The sequence below is a fragment of the Dufourea novaeangliae genome, unplaced genomic scaffold, assembly GCF_001272555.1.
Source record: "Dufourea novaeangliae isolate 0120121106 unplaced genomic scaffold, ASM127255v1 scaffold125, whole genome shotgun sequence".
NCBI classification, from domain to species: Eukaryota; Metazoa; Arthropoda; class Insecta; order Hymenoptera; family Halictidae; genus Dufourea; species Dufourea novaeangliae.
The window spans coordinates 3500971-3521815 of NW_015374020.1; the positions used below are offsets into that span (position 1 = coordinate 3500971).

Genomic DNA, 20845 nt, shown 5'->3' on the forward strand with positions numbered 1-20845 from the left:
TAAGTTAGACTATTCCTTCAATCCTAAATCTCCTATGTTAAGATTAGGCCTAACTACAATAAATTTAATTTACTCAGCATTTTACCAAAATATTCTGCTTACAGTTTTACATTTAAATAATTCCACCCATATGTGGGTGACGGGACAGTCAAAGTGTTAAAGCAGAATAATAAATAAAAGAAACTAGGAATTAAGGAAAATTGCCTTTTTCCAGGGAGCTGAGGAGCGACCTAGAGCGTTGCGAGCCCAGAGTTCTCTCGCTACAAGAGTCGGCAAATCAGTTACTGGACGAGAAAGGTGAAACCAGAGCGTGCCTACAGGAGCTGCGACTCAGGTTGCAGTCCCTTCGTCGTCTGACAGGAATATACGCATTGAAATTGGGGGCTGCGCTAGGAATGGACCCGAGGGATGTTGGGCTTACTGCCACGACATCGTCCCTCGCTTCCCTCTCCCACGACGTAAGCGCCGTCATTTTATTGTTCTCTTATTCATATCGAACGGAAACTAGAAACAGTGTAAAATTCGGCTCGAGGTATCTTGAACGAAATATCGAAGCGGTACACCTTACAGTAGCTTCTTTTTAGAGAGAACGTTTCCAGGGAACGTCACAGTCCTCTGAGGCTACTTGCCGAAAACTGGTTCTCGCTTCTTTTGAATGTTAGTCCTCGGTGTAGACGTATGCACCACGTCGTAGGATCACGTTAATTGATACTTCGAACACGGGGCACGGAAACCGGTAAACAAAATCGACGGGAGACGAATACAAATATTAGTTCAGCAACCAAATGACAAATACATACTCGGTGGAGATCGGAGTTACTTAGAATTATTCGAACTCCGAGTAAATTCTCGAATGAAGATTTTGTTTTTTTATCGTTCCGTGCCTCGTAACAGTAGCATTCACACGCACAGTACCTTATTCTTTGTGTTTTCTCTTTTACTTATTGTAGCTGCTCGACGAAGCTGCCTCTGGAACCGTACAGCCCCGCGACGCACCCGGCACAGAGTACGTTGTTACATTTTCTGTTTTTTCGTTCGAAGCAACGTTTCCCAACAATTTTTACCATTGTTCGGAGATTTTGGATTCACTCGATTCTTTGAAAATGGACCCTTGAATTCTTATATATTTCAACTAAATAAGGGCAGTTCAACAACAACAAGAGAAATAAATGTTAATCTTTAACTGGTAAGGTGGTTTTCTTACATAAAAAATGCGAAAGAACTAATTATGTATCAAGTAATAAGATTTACACCTTACCAGTTAAGGGGTAAAGAGAAAAAATAACTACACCAAATAAGTGACCCGACACTTCTGAGCGATAGGGTACACCCTTTGATAAAACTACCATATTCCACTAGTAAGAAGAATATTAATGATCCTACCCGAACGTGTTTCAGTGGTGACGATGGCCATCGAACGGTATTGTCTCGGGGATACCGTTTCCTGGGTCGGGTATTGCGAATCTCCTTGCCGATCCAAGCCCTGATGCTGGTGGTCCTTGGTGTCGCCTCTTTGGTGCCATCCGCCGAAGAGGACTACAGCTGCATGCTGTCGAACAATCTCGCGAGAAGCTTCACGCCAATGGTCGTCTATCCGAACGGGCCACCGCCGATTTAATCGTAAAACGACTCGGTCCCAGACGCGCCGACCTCACGAGTCCTAAAAAATCATCATCCGGTCGGAGCCATCGAAATCGCGCGAAGCGGAAACGCGAGACCACTAACGATCTGCGTACCTACTTAACTAGTCTGTCGTATGGCGATCTTCCTACACTGTCGAGCAGAAAAAGCTATCTCGGTTGATTTTATCAGGTTGTACGATCGTCCGGAGAGAATCGAACGTCTTCTATCCACGCTTGTCTCTCTGGGCGGGCGCTCGTGTTGCCTGCGACGCCATTTTGGCGCGTTGACTGGCATCTATTAAAATTCTCACTGAACGAAAGTGATTTCTTCGACAAAATTGAGAATCTTGTGTGATCCAAAATTTATTATGTTTGAAATATTCTGATTTTCTTTTTTTAGAATTTATAAATTGTAAAACAACTTTATTTCATTCTAGAAGAATTGACTTTTGTTGAGCTGTCAAGTATCGATCCGTGAACAGGCGACATATATATGGCAGTCAATGCGTCACCGACAAATAACGATTTATACCACGTGTGATAGAAAGCGTTTGTATTTGTAATAAACACGTTATACGGACCAAAACGATCGTCGCTGTACGACCAGCAGCATCCGTTTTACTTAACGTTGTTCTGTATATTCGTGATCCATCGTGCAATATTCCTGTTTCCGCAAGAGTTCGAGACACTTTCGGTAAATAGAAAAAGGTCCACGACGTATATATATATATATAAAAAAAAACGACCTCTCGTATTCGACGGATTTTCGATTCCGAGTTCTGTTAGTCCCTCCCCGACATTCCATGTAACATTATCACGAGCGTATTTATTTAGATCTATACATTAAAAAAAATTGCAGATACTGTTCCGTTGATGATTATCTTTGATTTTGTTCTGTATTCGATGAAGTGACGAGAAAGGGAGGAAAGTTAATGTCACATGGAATGCGCGAGAAACGTTGACGATTTAATTAATTACGATTATTAACGACGAAACGAATCGCTTTTGTATGTGTGCACGCACGTATGTTGGTAACCGCGAAACGCGTTCGCGAGGGAATCGAGTGTATTCTTTCCGCGGGTTTCGTAATTTATGCTAGTAACGTAAACGAAAGATATAATACTTGTCCGACTTTATTTTTTATACCTTGCGTTTATAATATATAACGAACAAAAGAGAGAGAGAGAGAGAAGAAAGAAAGGAAGCGCGAAAGATAGTGAGTGAAAGAGAGAGAGAGAGAGAGAGAAGTGTATCGAATATGTTCTTTCTTTTATTTTGTACGATTACTTAAGATGGAGAAAAGACACGTTGTCCCATTAATAACGAACAGTGTTACCCGTTTATCGGACGAGGTGGTGTTCTTTCCAGGCGAAAACGACACCGGATACGCACAAATCGATCACGACATTCATTCATTCGAGGGTACAAAATAAACGACTGTATTTAACGCCACCCCTTCGCCGCTAGTTTCGCTTCCTAATTTATCGGTATCTTGCTTGCTGCGCGATCGAGCTTTGTTATGTATTTTTATAAGGACAGAGCTTTCAGAGGGCGGTGTACATCTGTCGATGTAATATAAATTACAATAAATTGAAGCGTATACAAAAGTTTCATTCGTAGATTGCCACTTTCAGAACTGAGTACTCCAGTAATCCCAGCTACATATTTTGGTTCTACTCGAGTTCCATAAATTTATTGCTATTGTGAAGTAATTTTTAGATCGTCTTGATAAATCATTAGCCGAATAATAATATTTATACCAGCTGCTTTATAACCTTGCAATGCAAGGGAAACATTCGCTACGACCCTTAGAATCCAATATGGCGGCGCTACAGTATGCACTTCATCATAGAGACATACTAATCAACTTTTCATTCCTTCAGGTACCTTACCGTTGACGAAAGTTAAATACAACCCACACCGAATTGCATAAACCAAGTCCATTTATCCTCGCTATTGGAACGATGTTTAAGATTATTAACTTCAGACAGAAACATAAACACTGCATCAACGCTTGGTGTCCGACGGCGTGAAAACACGACGCAAAGTGTGAATAAAGTCTCTGCAAACGGGAAAATCTTCTTGTCCACAGATAAAAGTAACGTTGACAACATAAAACCCAATGTTAATGAACAATTCTAAAATGTTAGTCCGCCATTAATGAGCCAAGACTTCCGGACCAGACCAAAATGGGGCAAGGTAAATTCGAAGTTCCGAATCACTTGTCTTAATTTTTAGAAAGGTGTTTCACTGTTTGTATTCAGGACCAAAGCTTGGTTAACTCTTCGATCGTCAGCTGCACGACCCTGAATCATCGAGTCGCGTTATAGGTTCCAGTTCACTAAAGAGACGAGCAAACAGACGTACGTCTTTAGCGTGGATTTACGTGTAATTTATCCAAGCGCAGCGGCAGGTAGAAATCGCTGTGGATGCGATCGAGGCGCCGCAATAAACATTTTATCAGTGGCGCCTGAGGAAGTACATATACGCCGAACATTTCCGAACATACAGTCGAAGCGAGACAGACAACACACGCTTTGCGTTTTCTATTGACACATGGCTGTCGAAGTTCATTATACCCTACAACTGAGGCGTCTCTATGCAAACACCGGCAATTTGCGTATCTTTGATATGTATATAATCATACATATGCATATGTACATCTTGTGCCTTAGAAAAGCGGATGAAGGAGGATTTAACCACGTGACGAGAATCGATATTTTAAAACAAGTAACTTAAGATATTCTGCAGTGTTAATTCAATTGTAGAGTGTTGAATAACCAGATTCTCCAATATTGAAACGCGAAAAAGTAATTCCAGTAACTAAAGTTCAAGTCGGGAATTTGTGAAGTATATGTTATTTTAGTAAACATCAAGGACTAACTACTAACTGAAGGAAACCCACCTCTACCACGAAGTTTCAATTGAAAAATCGACCCGACTCTGTTGCTAATGACCTAACCGTCGATGTGACATTAAACTAAATTAGAAAAAAGAGAACAACTTCATAGAAACTGAATTATTAATGAAGTATATGTCGGGTAATCATTTTTAGTTGGTACACTTTACGATTATCCAGCTGTGCAGAACTAACTATCGGACGAGTTAAAATTGTAACGATTAATTTATAATCGTATTTACCTGTTTCGTTCCATAACTAAGTATTCAGTCTCGCTGCAGAAAACTTTCAATATTTACCATTGGCTTACCGTCAACGTGTATTATTTGCAAGGGTCTCAGGCTGTTAGAATCACTTCCGATAAAATATTTAACGGTGCAGCAATAACATTACCGACGTGTGATAGTAAATTATTACCTCAACTGTCACAACAATGCGTCTCGTGCTTCTCACGAAATGCTCCATATTCTTCCAAACGAAAGAAATCGATAAATTGCAATGCAGGAACACCGTAAAATTACAACTTAAAACAACAACAGTTTCCTTATGGAAAAAACATTATAAATCAATAATTTACATGCGACGGTCTCACAAGAACAGGTGTATGTACCGCGATAAAGATCGATGAACTCTACAGACAGACTTAACCCCTTAACGCGCATACTCAAAGGGTTAATAATAGATTCCTTAATACTTAACGATCATCACGGATCAAACAAACGGGAGAACGTGTGCAATAGTGCCTGCTAACTCCTGTCGATCGAAAAAACTGTACAGGTAAGCCGATGTTAATCGAGTCTAATGAATTCTCCAGGTGCAGTGTCTACCGCAACCACGGGACAGGTTTTTGCGCAAGCGTCTCATTCGCACCGCGGCGACTAGTGATCAAAAAACTAACACCTAGTGTTATAGTGGGTTCCCGAGTGACAGGATTTCGTCGGCGATGACAGGTTGTCATAGTGTCATCGTGGCTGTCCGCGAGTATCGGCTCCTCTCGATCATCCGACGGATCGATAACTTCCGGTAACAATGTCGAAATCGAATTCAAGAAGGGTGAAGAGCTTGGACGATATACCTGAAACCTTTAAAAGACCTAATCCCGAAAATCACAATGTCGAATCGAAGATTTCGAAAGTTTCTTCGGAAGACGCGCCGGTACTGTTGGAAGAATATCACCTGAACCAGAGGAACATCATCGATCCTCTGGACGATAAAGATGCAAATGACGACAGACTCACGGAAGGTCTCTTGGAAAATTCGAACACGCCGAAAATAGTAATCACAAAAGTATCCGGAAAAGATACGAAGGTATTTGCGTGGAAATTTTTCTTATTTTTTTTTTAACACTTCAGTTAACGAAATGTTTGTATGCGCAGACAAACCCTTTGGAAGCACCGAACTTTGTGGACGACGAGGGAAAATATTCAAATGATACGCATAAGTCTACAGATATTTGGGGAGAGAAATTGAAGAGTAACAAGCGCGTTCTTTCCTTAATCGACACGGTTCTGTCGATGTTCTTGATCACTCCGATGTCCGTTGGATTTTGGAGAGGAACGTGGACGTTGATGGACCTCCACATCGAGTGGTGAGTTCTGATTGTAATATTAGCCCCCTGAATCACACACATTTTTTTTAATAAAAATACACATTATTTTTCAATCCCTTGTGTTCTAATCAATACCTTTCACGTCAATTGAAAAAGGCAAACACTGAGAACTTTGGTTTCCATCAACCGCGCAACAAAACAGATTATGATTCAAATGGTATACAAACGATCGAATTAATCGACAGTGATTATCGAATAAAATCAATGGTAGCAGTTCGTTGAATAATTTATAATCGACTTTTCCAGGTTTCCAGGAGTCCTGTGTTACGTTCTCGGAACTCTAGTACACATGAACTTCGCAATCTGCAAGAATTTTCTGCACTCTTATTTCATCGGTGAGTTACGGAAGAAGAACTGGACCAACAAAGCACTCATAAAAATCGTGCAAATCGTGTATACGTACGTCTTCGGCGTTGCCTGCAACGTACAATGGCGTGGCGGATGGATCATCTTCGATTATTACTTCAGCAGCCATTTGCAGTGAGTTTGTTCACGCTTCGTTCTCGCGAATTTCTGGTTTAAATATAGAAATATTATCAACTTTTTTATAATGGACTTAATGTAAAATACTCGAAATCAATCGAGGGTTGTTAAAACAATTACAATAATTATTTCTTTGAAGAAATATGAATTTATATTCATTGTAGAGACAACTACGGATGATCGTGTTGCTGTTGTACTCTGACGGTGAGCATTGCTTAAGATGCAACGAGAATAGATCGTTAATTTTCTTTAACACTTTCATTTACTATACTAATTCTATACACAGTATAATCGAAGTAGCAGTTTTTCTACATCAACAGTATATAATCTTGAAAAGTATGAACGATAATTAACATTGATAATAACATTACTGACTTTCAATGCTGAAAAATATTGTGTCATAAATAATACCTGTCCCATCTGCATCGATTTTCTTCGAGTATTAAACTTAAGTATGACTCAACGTAGCAACAGTTTGGTGTTTACATTTCAAGGAAGTGATTGAATTTTTTTGTACTAGAAATTCATTTCAGGTTAACAACAAGCATGCTGTTAATGATACTAACAAGCCTGACGATACTCCGTTCCGTTCGCAATGTTCTTGCTGTTCCTTTCGTGATCTTCGTTGACAAAGCTTCCTTCGTCTTCCACTTTCCTACGAGATATAAATTGGTGAGTTACAAATTACATTAGTTCATTCTATATACATATCTTATATTTAATAGGAATATTGTTAATTTTTTTATCTTTTCTTTTTATCGATAATCTCCTATCAACGTAATTTTATTTCGTGTTGTCTGACAAAATTACTTTCGACGAACATGTCAAAAACTGCTAGATTCTTTATACATATTTACAAAATTTGTGTACATACATAGAGTACCGTGAGTTCGCAATATACAGCAAATAAATATCTTTTTGTTGGGGTTTCCATATCGAATCAATAATACACCTTCAGTGATTTTATCACCTGATATTTAATCACGATCAGATGGAATTACTGAAAATTACATAAGAGTAATGACATCAGACTTGAATGTCTCGTAAGTAAAGTCTTTGAATTAAACATAAGATCATGTCTATAACGTGTTGAAAAAAAAACCACCTACGTAATAAACATAATAGTACTACTTATTACGGGACAATACAGTTATTACTTTATCTTAACGAGCTCGCTATCGGCACGCAGTTCACTGCGGCCAGCGAATTATTGAAGTTGTATATATAATATTAATACTATACTATACATACGTTTTTCTAGAAAGAATTCGTCTGGCTAGACCCAATATTTCATTAACAAATTACAGCTTTCCTCACTTCATTATGTTAAATAATAATAATAGGATTTAATTTCTTACAGTTACAATTACAACTAATTGAAAGTTCACTAAAGAATTACTACGTTCCTGGTTTTTCACTGAAACCTCCACTTGTAGCTCTTCACCTTCGACTTTCATATAAAACGGAGGACAGTAAATCGTCGATAAGTGTTAGCAGACTCCTCTGTACTGAGTGTTCAAACTATATCCGTAAGTATTCGAGGATATGAATATTCAAGTAGTATGAAGTATTCTAGTAGAAGTGATCAAATTTCGGATCGTACCGAGTAGGAATTTGAAAAACAAATAATTCTGAAGGCCAATGCGAAAAGAATTTCACGGTAAAGTGCAATAAAAAGTACAGTTCAAACGTCATCCCCACCACTGTAGCGCTCAGTGGTGGGGATGACGTCTGACACTCACTATCAGTACCAATGGCCTTCGAACACTTATCGATAATTTACTGCATTCCTTACATTCTGCTCAATATTCTTAATTAGAACTTTGAATTTTTTCATTTTATAGACTGTAATATTTGACTATTCTACTCGTACCCGCGTAACAGAAAGTGTCCCACACGAGTCTCAACTTCTTACCGCGAGATTCCTCGGACGTTCCAATATGGCGGCGAGCTTCCATCCCCGAGCACGTCGAACGAAAGGGTTACGCGACACGCACCGATCCCCACGGACAATGACAGACACGCTCGTGACGAAGAAGAAACGTGTGATCGACCCACGGTGACGGACAGATCTAGAAGCACACATTTATCTTTTTTTTTTTTTTTCGTGCTGCGAACAAAAGCCCGTGTCGCGAAAAGAAAAAACAAGAAAATGACGGGTCAAGGTGAGAGGATCGTCGTAATCCAAGCTTGATTGGCGCACAAAAAGATGCCGATTAACGAGGCGTTCGGCACGACAAAAGCCCCGATGAATCTGGCGGACAGGAAACGCCACTCAGAAAGATGAGGCTTCAAGGTGGCTCGACACGCGGAGCCCAGCCTCTTCTACGATCGGGCTATCTTGTTTCTTATCGATCAACGCATCGGTTCCGGAACGGTTAATCCAGAACGGTACCACGTCGATCACGATTTACGCTTGGGTGCAATTTTCGCGCGCCTCGTGACCATTCAACGGAGAACGATGAACCTGTTCATAGACTGATTTTGATGGTGCTTGGAGAATTGAACTTAAACGATTCTCTTCTGTCACATTTATGTACAACGACAGAATGGTACCTGACCAGGATTCAATCGTAGAAGCTATTAGACACGATTAACACCTTATTGACCATTTTGACTTGCTTGGTAGTTCTAGTGTTAAACGAGGAAAGAATTTTCGCCCTCTGAAGTGGCGACTATAAAAAGCTGATCGCAAAATTTCAATTCTTCAACTTCATCAAAAACAAATAGAGTGTTTCGCGTAATTATAATACTGAAATTGTATACAAAAGTATAACCTACTAGATTCCAGAAAAAAAGCGCGGAATCTCCAAAAAAAAAAAAAGTTCCGTCATCGTTCACCAACTGAACGAACAGCTCGGTATCGAAGTAAGTTGCGCGGAGCAGCGACCATTTTCTTAACGATTCCCCGCCATTATCCAATTACCATTAATTACAATTGAAGCTAGACGAGGTGAGCAAGAGCAGAAACAGCTCCAAGAAGCTGGAAGGCCACCTTCCGTGAATGTCAGGGTCCCCGCCCCCGTGGAGACTTTCTTAAGAGCGTCAGTAGCTTTAAAGAAGGCGGGGGAGGGAAGGGAGGACCACGTGGGTGGGGGTTGTCGGAGAGATCGCGGAAGGAAGGGAAGAGAGCCGAGAGGCACCGTACTCTCCTATTCTCTATGCCATGGCCCGCGGTGACGAAGCCCCGTTCATGATAATGCGATAGTGTTGGTCCGTGCTTAGCACTTGATAAAAGATAGCGGTGAGTGAACAGATGCCAGTGCTCACCCGTAGCCCGACCTGTCGGCCTGACAGCCGCGCGTACTCGCCCCGTGTGTCGATCCGGTAAAGCACATCGACATTCGAAACACTCTGGTTGGGACCATCATCGAGACCAGTGTGAACAGAGGTTACGAGTAAACATAGGATCCCTAGAGGATTATCCTGTTGAGCAGGGATCGTTGAATCATCAAGATTTTCCCTAAAAGTCCCAAAGACACTGGAACCATCGACAAGATGCGCGACGGCGCTAGTATGTTGTGAAACGTTTGAGGATGATGTTCAGAGGAAGTGGGGATCGATTAGAAACTTATCCAGTGAGTATCGAAGGGTCTCCAGAATCAACTAGGAAGTACACTTTTGGTGAAGCAGAATTCTTGGATAGAGGATGATCATTGCGGTCCAGCGACAGTATTACTTCAAGAAGATTCGCTGTAAACGTTGATGGTATCGTCGTGTATGTACCTAGTCTCTTTATCGGTTGAACAGAAAGAATACCGGATCCAAGATTGTCTTATATAATTCACGACGAAACCATGGGTCTCGAGAGTGTCCCCGAAGCAAGGTTCGCCATGAGGAATCGATAGATCCGAATAATTGAATCCCAAATACTCAAGAGTCAAGATAGCTACGGGCAAGCGTTCAGCTGCCCCAAAGGGACGGATTCAACGCGACGGATCCACCACCTCGTTGATCAAGCTCAATTGCTCGACGCCGCGGCTGTGAAATCGCTGAAACTCCAGCGAGGATAGCAACATCATCAGCAGGAAAACGAAGCATCGAGGGAACAAAGAATGTCCAGCGGTCGACGGTGTTCACCGACGGCTGGTGACATGCACCATCATCGAGAGCAGCGTATCGACGCAGCCTCGAGTCATGCATGATGAGCGATGCGACTAGGCTCGATCAGGATTGGATGAGAATGGTCGAGTTACGAGGTGGCACCGGCATGACGAGCGGTCTGAGCGGTCGTGGTTCGTCGAGTCGTCTCCATTACACGATACTCACGATCCTTGACACTGTGTTCTCCGCCACTGTGGCCGCACCGGCTGTGGTCGGATATTGGAGGGGCACCTGGGGCCTGAGCGACGTATACGTATATCCGGAGGATCTTGTGCTGAGCAGCTTCACATCGATAGTGATCGGTTTCATAGGGCTCTACGCGTTCAATGTATCGCAAAATGTCCTGAACGGTCTACTCCACCCGGACAAGCATAGACTCTCGTACTATGTCGGGTCGCGACTTTACACGGCGATTTTCGGGTTCTGTTGCGTGAACGCATGGCGTGGCGCATGGCACGTCCTCGACCTCTACACCGAACGGACACCCGGCACCGTGTTCGCCACCACCGCGGTCAGCCTGCTCGCCCTCGCCATCATGCGCGCGGTCAGGAACATCTCCGCGCCGCCGTTCTCCCTTTGCCTGGACTCGTGTCCCGGATACTTCGAAGTGCAGACCATGTTCCGCGTGAATGTAAGTACTAGCAGGTTCCGTTGCCACGAGACAGTCCTGACCTGAGGGGTAGATGATTAGCGAGAGGGCTGTTGGGTTCTTTGAATCCTCCGGGTGGAATGAGGATCTTGATTAGTCTTATAGGGGGAGGATGAGCTTTGGGAGAAAGAGATGGAGACTCATGGAGTTTCATGAGAAATTTCAAGAGTATTGTTGAAGGTTCTGGATCAGAATTTGAAGTAGCATGCTCGTTTTTGGGGGTGGACTAGTCTTTGAATACTCTGGATTGGATATCGTAGAGTAGAGGATCTTCATAAGAGGGCAGTTTTTGTAGGATGAGGATGGGTTTTGATAAACTTGTTAGAAAAAACATATGGAGACCCCTGTGAAGAATCATTTTTATTGCAATTTACTTAGGAAGTAATAATAATAAATTATATAATAATATTGGAGGGTGAAAAATTACTCTCTTGTTTTATCTGTCTCGAGCTTTTTTGTATCCCTTTGGTTTTTTCAAATAGATATAGTACCTGTGGTTTTTTCAAATAAATTTTCAATAGATTCAATAATCCTTGATGACCTTGTCAGGTGTAGAAACTAGGGATTCTTGAGAAACAGTTACCAAGAAAGGGTCTATTATAGATCCATGATATTTTTCTCGATTCATCCCTGATTTCTACAGTTTCTTGGTAACTGCTTCAAGATGTCCAGAATCCTGAAACTAGGTTCCTCAGAAATCCCTAGTTTCTACACCTGACAAGGTCATCAAGGACTTTGCCTTTTTATTTGTACGACTAATTGGAACTATTTAAAAAAGACCAAAGGGATACAAAAAAGCTCGAGGCAGTTAAAAGAACAGTGCATTTCTTCACCCATCAATATTATTACATTACATATTTCACTATTATTACTTTCTAGATACAGTAATGCAAATTGCAGTATTTACGTGTGACTGATATCGGTCATTTGGACAGGATGGTGTCTTTGTACCTGAACGAGATTGCGGAAAATTTTCTATCCCTGGACCGATAACACCGTGTACCCTTTATCACCGTGGATTATCATCGATCTTCTGCCATTCCGTTTCACCTATTGTCGCAAACAAATAACATAGCCAAGCACAGTACTGAATCAAAACAAACTAGAGAAGAAAAAGCGTGAAACAGTTTCCAAAAAGGGGACAAATGAAATCCCATCTGTCTTCATTAACCCTTGGAAATCAGACAGTTTGGACTTCTTTTTATTTAAATTAATATAAACAATTACTAACTTAAATCAATTATCAAAAGCTGTTGAGTTGGGTGAAGTTCTCGAAAAATTCGGGTCAAAATGACCCAGTCGTCGTTCAAGGGTTAAAAGTACATCGCTTACGCAATTCAAAATTACGTCATACCTGTTAAATTATTTGAATTTTCGTGGAAATTAACGTAAAAAATCACGAAAGATCGCGGATCTTTGGAAATGCACAGAGAATAGAATGTTTGAAAGCAAATTTGATTTCGTCGAACACGATAGGAAGAAGGGTAAATGTTAAGTAGGAAACGTAAAAGCTTAGACGGTGCATTTTGACGCATCGCTGGAGCCCGTGCTGTGTGCTGCGCGGACATCGATGTGTAAGGTATAAGCGTAGTTTCCGGCTGTCTCTCCCGACAGTCGAACAGCATTGCGTCCGTGCATACGCACGAGCGGAGCTTCCAGCTGCACTAATTTCTGGGCCGCTTGTGTCCACGCTTTCTCTTCATCGAACACAATTTTTTCTTTTTTTTTTTTAATAATCACCCCTTCCAGAAATTAAACGTCGATATCTCCTAGATCTAATTATCTTTCGATCGACTGAAACTCCATTGACATTGAACTTCAAATATTAAGTATCTTGACCTTAAACCATTGAACCCAACATTGACTTCGTTTTAACAACATTATGTTTTTTAAATAACATAATTCTCTTTAAGTTTAATAATGGTTGTTTCTTTGTCTGATCTTCGAAGTAAATGTATTATCCGTTGAAATTAAATTTTTAATTATCTTGACTTTTCAAATTTGGACACCTTCGATTTATTTCGTTTTCATTTCCAATCTGAAGATCCAAGTCTTTTTATGTTATGTGAAATTTCGTGTCAAATTAGATTTCAGTTTCTGGTGTAATTTATTCGTCGCAATGATATCGAAAAGTTATTTTAAAAATCACCGTTCAGGCTTCGCTCTGCAATCAACGGAGACAGTGGAACGAATCTTGACTTAATTATCGTCAGTTGAGTCCTCTCTGTGCAGTTAAAAATCGAGGACAGAAGGGTGTCATGCGAAGTAATCGGGCGACACACGCCGACGCGGGTTTACCTCGTGAACGATGCATCAACCGGAAGATCCTTTGAGTATTGAGTGATAATGGTACATCGGTCCTTAATAGGTTAACAATCGATCGAACATTTTCAAGTTCCTCTTCCCAACAATTTCTACTTCTAACAACAGCGTGACACCATCGCAATATATCCCCTTCGACAGGCCGGCAATTTCCCGTTCAATGAATCAACGAATTTAGGGAAGCTTGACTTAGTGATTCGCGCGAAAAAATACATCGACAAGCTGCAAACGACACGATGACAATATTGAAACGATCTTATCGCGATCGAAACGATACTTGAATAATTTCGATTAAGTGACTTTGAAATCATGATGATCGATGGTCAACATTTTTGAGAAAAAAAACAGTGATCGAGTGCTAGATACTACGACATTATACTTGGAAATTAGAAGGGAACTTGATTGATCGAGTCAATTAAGGAAGAAAAATTTTCCAGCTTCGAACACTATTCCTTCCGAAGAAACAGAAGCTTCTTCATATTTTCAAAATTGGTTCTACAATGATCGCTTTATTCCCACCATTGGGGGAGTCCCCCTGTGGAACCAATCAAAACAGAGTAAACAGAAGCTAAGCTGAGGCACGGTTTAATGCAAGAAAACATGAGGGGCTGAAAACCTTCCCGCTTTGCCACGAATGCTCCGAAGTGGATTCTTACTTTAATATAATTCCTTTTATTCCATGAACTATAGCACCTCCAATTCGATTCGTAGACCCAAAATTTGTCAGGAATTGACATCCACGAACTCTATTGAATTTCGATAAGAAGCTACACATGCATAAAAACGGGGAACCAAGTATATACTCCTTGTCGTAAATAATTTTTGACGTAAGCGATGCTCGACTGACGATCGGCAGAATGTTGCTTATCGTAGTTCACGAGTCTCGTCAAATATTTCTCGAGTCCTCACCTGCGAATCACGCGTTATCGTTTGTTTATGTTGTTTGATTGCAGAACACGAGAGACTGGTCGTTGTACTTATTGGATTGTGCGTTCAGCGTTGGTGTCGTTGGTACCCTGGTCGTGTTCGTCTGGAGGGGTGTCTGGATGCTTTTGGATATCTACCTGTTCCCGGACGATCGAGAGTACTCCGTGATCGGATCCCTTGTAAGCGACATTTTTATTTTCTTTCAGATGAGAACCCCAGAGGCACGATTTCACTCGATGAATAATATTAAGGCATTAATAATGTGAATATTTAGGCATAATGAAAATATTTAGGCATTCTTCTTAGGTCGGACACCCTGTATATATATATATACAAGAAATGATGTAAAAAAAGTGACAGAACATACGCTATGCTTCACGTGACACACGTTTCAATGTTCACCCTAATGAATCGTTATTGTTGTTATTAAACCGCGTATTTCGAACAGAGCGTCGATGAAATCGATGAACGCGTGTCGTCGGGTGTCATTAGCAATCACGTGTTGAACGACATTTTGAAACGTGCCACCTACGCACCGTGCGCTAGCGGCACGCCGTTGGTCCGATTGTATAATTGAATATTCGCCAATTGCATGATTGCGAGGGCACATGACAAAACTGCCGATGTGTGTATGCGTGTATGCGTGTGTGTATATATGTAAGACACTTTATTGCAGACCGTGTATACTTGTCTGAATGCGGAGTGCGGAGAACGCGGTCACCGGGAGGATTTGTTTAATTTTTCAATAATGACGATCGTTGATCTCGAGCCCGGCCGGTTGCCACCGTTCACCATCGTTCTATGATGGTTTTGTTCGAAATCACACTGTCGAAATCACGGTGGACCAATCCTAAACCAGAGGTCATTCACCCGATGCTAGATGGTTTTCTTCTTTGAAAAAATCATATGTGAATGAACAGATGAGTACAAAGATGGTATCCCTTAAAAATGGCATAGGAAGGTTTTATGTCTGTGTCTGTTTTATTGAAGTATCATTTCGGAGAACTTACAAAATCTACAGGAAAAGATCATGCTATCTGATTCTATGATTAAAATGCTTATCGGTTGTTCGACTGTGTCGGATGGATTGAACGATCTATTTCTGTACCGTTCACGATATAACATGGGAAAAGTATCGGTATCAAGTACCTACTCGAGTCTGCAGATAATGTATTCATTCACTATTATGTAAAGAAGCTTCGAAAATTCGTCAAACGACCTGTTGAAGTACCGTAAGATGGGGTAACTTTGACCCAAGTCAGAAAATGATCATTTTTGATTTTGCAGCTCTTCAAAATTTCGGAATTAACCTAGAATTAATACCTAGAAAAAAACTGAAAAAGTGAACATGAGAATTTTCTGACTTCGGGATCTAGTTACCGCTGACTGAATCAAAGCCACCCCTTAACTTAGGCTACCTACGTCGTACTATCCTGTGGCTTACTTACAAGGGATGGCACGGAAGTGTCCTCCTCCAATTTTAATGAAACTTCGTATGTCTGTAAAGCAGTCAAAAATAAGGGATACGTATTTTTTTTGATCGGCTGAGACGCGACTTTAAGGGGTGAAACCACCCCTCGAAATTTCGACCCGAAAGTACTATCTCGAAAACCAGAGGAGATACATGAAACCTTCTAATGGACGAGGTTCGCGGTTTTTTATGTAGAATAATATGCTCCTATCAAATTATCCAAAATATAATTTGTTTATAACAAAAAACTTTCGGATCGAAACTTCGAGTGGTGGTTTCACCCCTCAAAGTCGGGTCTCAGCCGATAAAAAAAAATACGTATCCCTTAATTTTATCTGCTAAACAGACATACGAAGTTTCATAAAAATCGAAGAGGGGCACTTCCCTGCCTTCCCTTGTTAGTTCCACGTTTTATGTACTCAGTTTTCGATCTTATTTTTCCGAAAAGTCTTCCTCGTATTGCGATTCCGCGTGGTTACGAGCAGACCATCCGCAAACAGATGATCCCGCACAAATATTTCGACATTGTCTTCTCTCTGGCGGCAGCCACGCCAGGAGGAGGGGGAGGAGGGTCGTCCCCGTTGCAAAACGACGCTCGTACGGCGCCAGGTAGCCGCCACAGACAATAACACAAGAATTGTTCCGGTGTTCGCGCGGTGTCTATCTGTCGCCGCGATTCTCCCGCGATCGGGATGATGATCGGCGACCACCGATCGAAATTGTTCGAGCGGCTGAAAACAATTTCGACGCGACGACGCGACTTTCGCCGACGTAGATCGACTCGATAAAGATCCAGGTGTCGACTTAGAACGCGATTCGACGCTTGAATTATATTTCGTTATCGATGATACGTCTACGGCCAGAAAGAGAGAGAGAGAAATTTCAGATCACGCGGATCAACCACCTCTTCCGTCCAATCGGGGTATTATCGCGCGTCGCCGGTCGATCGTAACTTTCCGATTTCGATAAACCCGCCGGTGATGTAGGCACGTAAACAGATTTTCGTGGCGCCGAGCCGGTCTGACTGGCAGACGGAAGCTCGCGGTAATTAATCAACAGTTTGTACAGGGAATTATCGCGATAACTTGGAAACGAACCTTGTTGCAGGTGTTCGAGAAAGTCTTGAAGTTACAGGTCGTCTTAAAATTTCAGAGTTACGAGTATGCCAGGCATGATCGTTCGAATCCTCGACAGACACTCTCTAATGATCTATGATCCCCCGTCATTTTTCTGCAAACAGTTCCGTTAGTTTGATATAAAATGATAGCAGGAGACGAGGTAATTGAGAACGTGCAATGGTGTCTTCGATAATTTAGGATTCGAAAATTTTAAACTGTTATACTTTGTTGTTTGCGTTTCGCTTAATGGGTTCACTGTCACTCGGATGTTAACGGTGATTTATAGCCTCTTTGTCTGTTAGTAGATGGATTCACAGCCAAGAAATTTATGACTCGCAACTTTGCACTCCTAATTCTGTTGAAATTTTGCTTTCCAATAACTCCCTATTGTTTTAGGTCTTTTATTTTGAATGTACTTCAGAAAATTGTTGGTTGATAGGAATCAATTTAAACAGATATTTTTCAATAATTTTATTGTTGATAGCATTGGAACATTGCTAAAAATGTCGAGTATGACTTGGCATAGGAGTACCAGTGGATAAAATTGACGTCGAGTCACATCCGACAATGGAGTTCAAAGGGTTAAAGGCTCCCACAGACGATACTATTTGTCGTAACGATAAATTGCACAGGGAGTTGGGTAAATGTTTAAGACGACAGATTTTTCGGCTGCTGTATTGTCTACAAGTCGTACGATCGCGGCCACAAACGTTGCAACTGTCGTTCAAATGGTCGAAACGATCTAGATTGTACGATCAGTTGTACGAAAAATCGTATCGGTCTATGGGACGTTTAAGAGATGTTCCATCCGACACGGTTGCGCGATGATCGCGATAACGTAAATTCTCAAGAGGGTCGATGATTGCGCGAGGGTCGTCCAATTCACGCATTTACTCGCTTGCAATGCCGCTTCGAAACCGTGAAACACACAGCGCGCCGCAGCTCGCGATTTGTCGGCTGGAACTGATTCGCTGAAACCCCCTGGCCAGAGAAGATCGGACGTCATCGCCGAGCGTTTTTCTCATTCGTGCCAACTGGATCGAATGAGAAAGATCGCTGGTCCTGACCCGTAGGATCCATTGTTCCATGAAATCAGCGAAATGGGTTAACGCGTTGGCTGCCGCAGTGAAAATGGCCGTACGTAGCCAGACATACTTTACTTCGTTCTTTAAGTCATAAATCGTCGAAAAAATGTTTTGTTAGCAGAGACTGTTGGTCCTGTTTTAAATTATATTGTTCCACATTTATGATAAACAAAGTGCACTGTGTCGACGATAAGAGCCATATATAACACTTCTCAAACATTTTTGAATATTCAAGAACCACAGAAATAAAATATTATTCTGATCTTGGTACATATTATCGTACGATAGATTATTAATATAAAAGTTTAGGAAAAATATGAACCCAATATTGTCTCGGTAGCTGCACAAAGTAGTTTTGTAAGCCACATGCAATTCGTGAATCGTAGTTTGCCCACCAACGGTATAGGCCAAGTGCAAAATTGCAAACTCAACATACAGTGTCGCTGTCATTACTGCGTCAAACCCAGATTCAATTCAACGCCATAAAACAAGAGCAGCATAATATATTTACGTATCGAACTGAACATCACAGACGTATCGCGACAAAATGGCAGCCAACGATCTTTTAATCTAAACCAATGTTAAATTGGTCCCCGAATCAGGACACCTAACCGTGCAATCGTCCGCTCTCATCGTTATTCTCACGCCGTAATGACGCGATCGATATATAAATCGAATTCTACGAGTATGTCCTAACCATCGACATTGACAATTGCAGGCCATTGGATACGTGATCGTGACGGTGACGTTCTCCCTGCAACCGTTGATGAGATACGTCTGCGCTCGTCTCCAGGGTTTCTCGCGTCTTATAGCCGCGGACAGTTTCCTTCTGCTGAGCTTCCTGGGTACGGTGAACGTGTGGCGTGGCATCTGGAACCTCCTGGACCTATGGCTGGTCCCGGACAATCCGGAACTCTCCTGCTGGATCACGCATGTCGGATGTTTCGTGTTCCTAGTGCTTCTGAACTGCAGCAATTCGATCCTCGTGCGGGGCGTCTACATCGACGCCGAGGAGGAGGACGGAAAGTGCGTCGTGTTCCCCTGTCACTATCTTCGATTGTTCTTCAAGGTTCGTAAACAGTTAAAAATGACACTATTTGTAATTATAGTATTCGTAGATCGCTTTGAATCGGTAACTCTGATGGTGTTTAACCCCCTCTTGTAGCCTTTTGGTCCGCTTAGAAACGAAATGGTACTTTCATCTTTTCAATCTTAATATAGAGCACCGGTTCGTTATCACCTAATTGCACTCTTATTTCTTTAGAAACCTCTAATAGTCTTCTGCTTGAAAATTTCTAATAGTCTTCTGCTTTAGAACCTCTGACCGCTATTCAGAGTGCAGAAATGGAAGATAGGGGAAGATTGTCGAATTTGGATCACCTAATTGCATTCGAATTGTTATCATCCAATTGCGCTCTTATTTCTTTAGAAACCTCTCAATAGTCTTCTGCTTCAAAATCTCTGATAGTCTTCTGCTTTAGAATCTCTGGCCGCTATTCACAGTGCAGAAATGGAAGGTGGGGGAAGATTGTCGAATTCGGACCATTTGGTACAAAAATGTTTCGAGCGAAAGTTAGCCGGTATTCAATTGGCAATAAATTACAATAGAACTTATTGATAAAAAACTTTTTATTCGATAAATATACAAGACCACCTCAATATTTTTCACCAGAACTGTATATTTTTGTTATTCTCTTTAAAAAAAGTGTTAGGGTATTTAGATTGAAAATTTGTTAGTTCAGAAATGATGATTTTTGTCCCGAACGTCCATATGTACAAACCTTGCCACACTCTGCGATAGTCCAACTACAGCAAACTTCCCTCCACAAAGAGACATTGTCCTTTTTGAGAGTTGGGGGGGGGGGAAGATGTATACCTGTTTCAACCCAGAAATTATTTCCTCCCATTCATATATTTCACAAATTCTGTCCGCAGGTCGAACGCGAAAAGAAGGAAGCGAGGCGACGAAACCTGCTGGTTGCCTCAAAGGACTTCCGGCCGCGAACGGACGGGAACGCGAAGGACACGGAGAACGGTGCTCTGCTGCACAACAGCGCGCCTACCACCATCTTACCGACCAATCCTGAATCTCTTGTCTAACCGTTCAGGTCGAGGATATCGGTTTATCCCCCGCGAATGACATTCGAGTATTCCGATCGACGTCGAGTCGAGTCGCCCTTGGTCATCGAACGAAGAAACAGGCATCCCCCACAATTCCATGGAACGGTCTACAATTCCAACAGATACGTGACAATGTTTGTGACCGAGTGATTGTGCAGTGAAGTTCAGCCGAGGCGAGACAAACCTCGCCTGACATTCGTCGGAGCAGTTTAACGAAAGCAAACGCCGATAGACGGGTATAGAGAGGATCGAGTAGCTAGATAAGTGTTGTAGATCGGCCGATAGAGATGTAGATAGACGATCAGATAGACGCTTAGGACACCGATTAAGTTAGGCAAACGGATCGAGGAGGATCGAACGACTTGGCGACCATGGACTTCCGTGTTCGTCGTTGGCGAACGATGGATCGTCGAAGTGAGGATTCAGTGGAAAGAT

The 20845-nt window shown here is 41.8% G+C and overlaps 2 protein-coding genes across 2 annotated transcripts in view; both read left to right on the forward strand.

Moving 5' to 3' along the window:
- The window catches only part of LOC107188936, a 49497-nt gene extending 47879 nt beyond the window's left edge, over window positions 1–1618 (forward strand). The window contains exons 15-17 of the mRNA XM_015577336.1: window positions 215–458; window positions 951–1006; window positions 1399–1618. Coding sequence (XP_015432822.1) covers window positions 215–458; window positions 951–1006; window positions 1399–1618 — 520 coding nt within the window. The remainder of the gene's footprint in view (window positions 1–214; window positions 459–950; window positions 1007–1398) is intronic.
- Window positions 1619–10754: 9136 nt separating this feature from the next.
- On the forward strand, window positions 10755–20421 carry LOC107189084. Its single transcript, XM_015577517.1, has 4 exons — window positions 10755–11348; window positions 14642–14794; window positions 19008–19358; window positions 20225–20421. Exons 1-4 carry the CDS (start codon window positions 10755–10757, stop codon window positions 20387–20389), a joined length of 1263 nt encoding a protein of 420 aa, XP_015433003.1. The 3' UTR covers window positions 20390–20421.
- The last annotated feature ends 424 nt before the right edge of the window (window positions 20422–20845 follow it).